This window comes from Gekko japonicus, unplaced genomic scaffold (genome assembly GCF_001447785.1).
Source record: "Gekko japonicus isolate JY-2015 unplaced genomic scaffold, Gekko_japonicus_V1.1 scaffold14033, whole genome shotgun sequence".
NCBI lineage: Eukaryota > Metazoa > Chordata > Lepidosauria > Squamata > Gekkonidae > Gekko > Gekko japonicus.
In genome coordinates this window covers 1-2,614 of record NW_015187520.1, presented here as the reverse complement: position 1 = coordinate 2,614, position 2,614 = coordinate 1, and the positions used below count along the sequence as shown (strand labels likewise).

At 43.4% G+C, this 2,614-nt stretch overlaps 1 protein-coding gene across 1 annotated transcript; it reads left to right on the top strand.

Moving 5' to 3' along the window:
• Positions 1-316: 316 nt before the first annotated feature.
• On the top strand, positions 317-2,354 carry LOC107124971 (WD repeat and FYVE domain-containing protein 3-like; the record flags this gene model as incomplete). The annotated part of the gene is made up of 3 exons (XM_015428452.1): positions 317-474; positions 1,221-1,298; positions 2,127-2,354. Coding segments are annotated over 3 exons (464 nt in total), but the record flags the coding sequence as incomplete, so codon positions are not given.
• Positions 2,355-2,614: the final 260 nt, after the last annotated feature.

Sequence of the window (2,614 nt, the reverse complement as noted above, 5' to 3'; positions counted from 1 at the left end):
AAAGGCGTTCTAGTCAAGGAGGTAAAAGGGCCACCCAGAGTATGGAGCTTCTCAGTGTGTACTCCACGGGTGCTTGGGATCAGGAACTCGCCCGTGTTTTTTAAGGCCCTTGAGCACAGGAGTGGTGCTTCATCACCTTGTTCCTTACCTATCTGGGCTTACCAATGCAAAGTTGTGTTTACTTGCTGTAGGTCAGTCTAAGAGTTTCGGGAATGGTACGATATGGGTCAGTCTTCTGCTGGTTGTCTGTGCATTGTATGGGGCCCAATAGTTGTATTTTGAAGAAACAAATGCCGTTTTTCTCTTGGCATTTTAGCTCATGAAAAGAAATGCATCAGTAGAGGAGAGTCATTGGTTCCAACGACCCAGTCTAAACTTTCACGAGTCAGCAGTGGTTTTGGCCTTTCGAAGCTAACTGGATCAAGAAGAAACCGTAAAGAAAGTGGGCTGAACAAACATAATCTGTCCACACAGGTAGCTTATAAGGCAAAAGATGGTGGGAAGGAAAGCCATTTGCCATGTCCTATGCAGCAGATTGCTTTGTGATATAAACTAGTTTAATAAATTCTGCTTTTTTGTATGCTGTATCCTTCAAGTAATAAGATAACTGTGATAGCGTCACAACCTTAACCCTTGATAGCAGCTAAGCACTTTGAATTTTAGCATGTGGAAAGGAGAAGCCCACTCAAGTGCTTTTCTGGATCAAGATATTTTAAAACCTCATATTGAGATGGCAAAAATACGAGAATCGCACAAACAATCAAAATGTCTTGAATTTTCGCATGTTCTATGGATGTGTGGGTTAAAAAGGGAATCTTTCATCTGGGTCTCAGTATATTGGGTTGGATCCAACTTTTCTGCTGGCAAAAAGGAAAGGGTCCCTTTTGACACCCCTCCCCCAAATCTCTGCTGGGGATCTTGGTACACAAACATTATGTTGGACGTGGGCTCTAGAAAGGAAAGGAACTGAGTGCAATTGAGTGAGCTGGATCCAACTCATTATTTTATTTTTAAAATGTTTAGGCCACCTTGCTTAAGGTGGCTTACAAAGTTAAAAAAAAAACAGTTGTAAAGATTTAAATTGTCATCATCATCGAATTCACTGGGGCATAAGCAAAGCACAGTGTAAAAGCAGTATCCAGCAGTATAAAACAACAGTAAAACAATTTAACCGGGAACATAAAAGAGCACTCACAAAATATTTGTGCTTTTGTCATTAGGAAATCTCTCAGTGGATGTTTACACACATCGCAGTAGTCCGAGACTTGGTAGACATGCAGTATAAAGAATACCAAGAGGTAAATCAGAGCAGTAATCACAATATTTTTTAATCATGCCTGCATGGATGTATTTTTTAATACTGGTCACACAATGTAACAGATGGGTCGGTGTTTTCAAATGTTCCAACTTTTTGTTGAAATTGTACTTCTTAGAGAAGTTACAGTTCTGTGAGTTACATTTTTGTGTGCGAGTTTGTGTGTGCGCGTGAACGTGCGCTTGCGTGCCTGGATGCCATGGTGACTTCTGGCGATCCCTAGTGGGGCTTGGATGTTGTCAGAGAGGTGGCTTGATATTTGCCTACCTCTGCGTCCCGACCCTGGTATTCCTTGGAGGTTGCCCTTCCAAGTACTAGCCAGGGTCGGCCCTGCTTGGCTTCTGAGAGCTGATGAGATTGGGCTTGCCTGGGTTATCCAGGTCAGGGCCTCCGAGTTACATTTTGCAGAAGCAGATCTCCCAAAAAAAATTGAATGAAGACTGGTGCTTTTTAAAAAAAATCAGAAGTGGGACATGGCATTTGTTGTGAAGGAGCCAAGAGGAGGGCTGCTGTCTCCTGAAACTACATCTTCAGTTTGCTGCACTCCATGCAGAGATGAGTCTCCGACTCCACTGAATACAGAGAGAAATTTCTCCTGTTTGCCTGCCTTGGAACAGTGCTGAAACTGCTTTGTACCCTTATCTCTGTAAAGCAATCTTAGTCTTGCATCTCTTTGCTCCCATGCCTTGTCAAGGGCTTTCAGCAGAACTGCCTAGTACAAGATAGCGCCACCCTTTCAAATCAGACCCTGCGTGTATTTGACAGGTGATGAAGCAAACTGTGGCAGCTAACCCTACAGTGTTCTTTATAGCGTCAACAAAATGCGTTGAAGTATGTGACAGAGGAGTGGTCTCAAATTGAATACGAGTTATTACGGGAAAGAGGACTGTGGGGCCCTCCCATTGGCTCTCACCTAGACAAGTGGATGCTGGAGATGACAGAAGGGCCCTGTCGAATGAGGAAGAAGATGGTGCGGAACGACATGTTCTACATTCAGTATCCTTACATGCCGGATGCTGAACATGAGACAAACATGCTGGTAAGTGCTGTTGTGCTACAGTACTTACTCGTAGTAGTTTATAGAAGGAGAATTGTGTTTTGTCATGCTCAAACTATGAAATCTTCTGCCGGCAGCTACTGTTTGTATAATGTGTAAATTTTTTGGGATGGTCTGCGGGCGGGCATTGGTACATGCCGGCGAAATCTTGTTGACGGGTCTAGTTTGGGAGCAAAATTACTGCATAAGCCATGTACCTACATATGTTGTTCCCGAGTGACTTCCAATTAGGAGGCTCATCA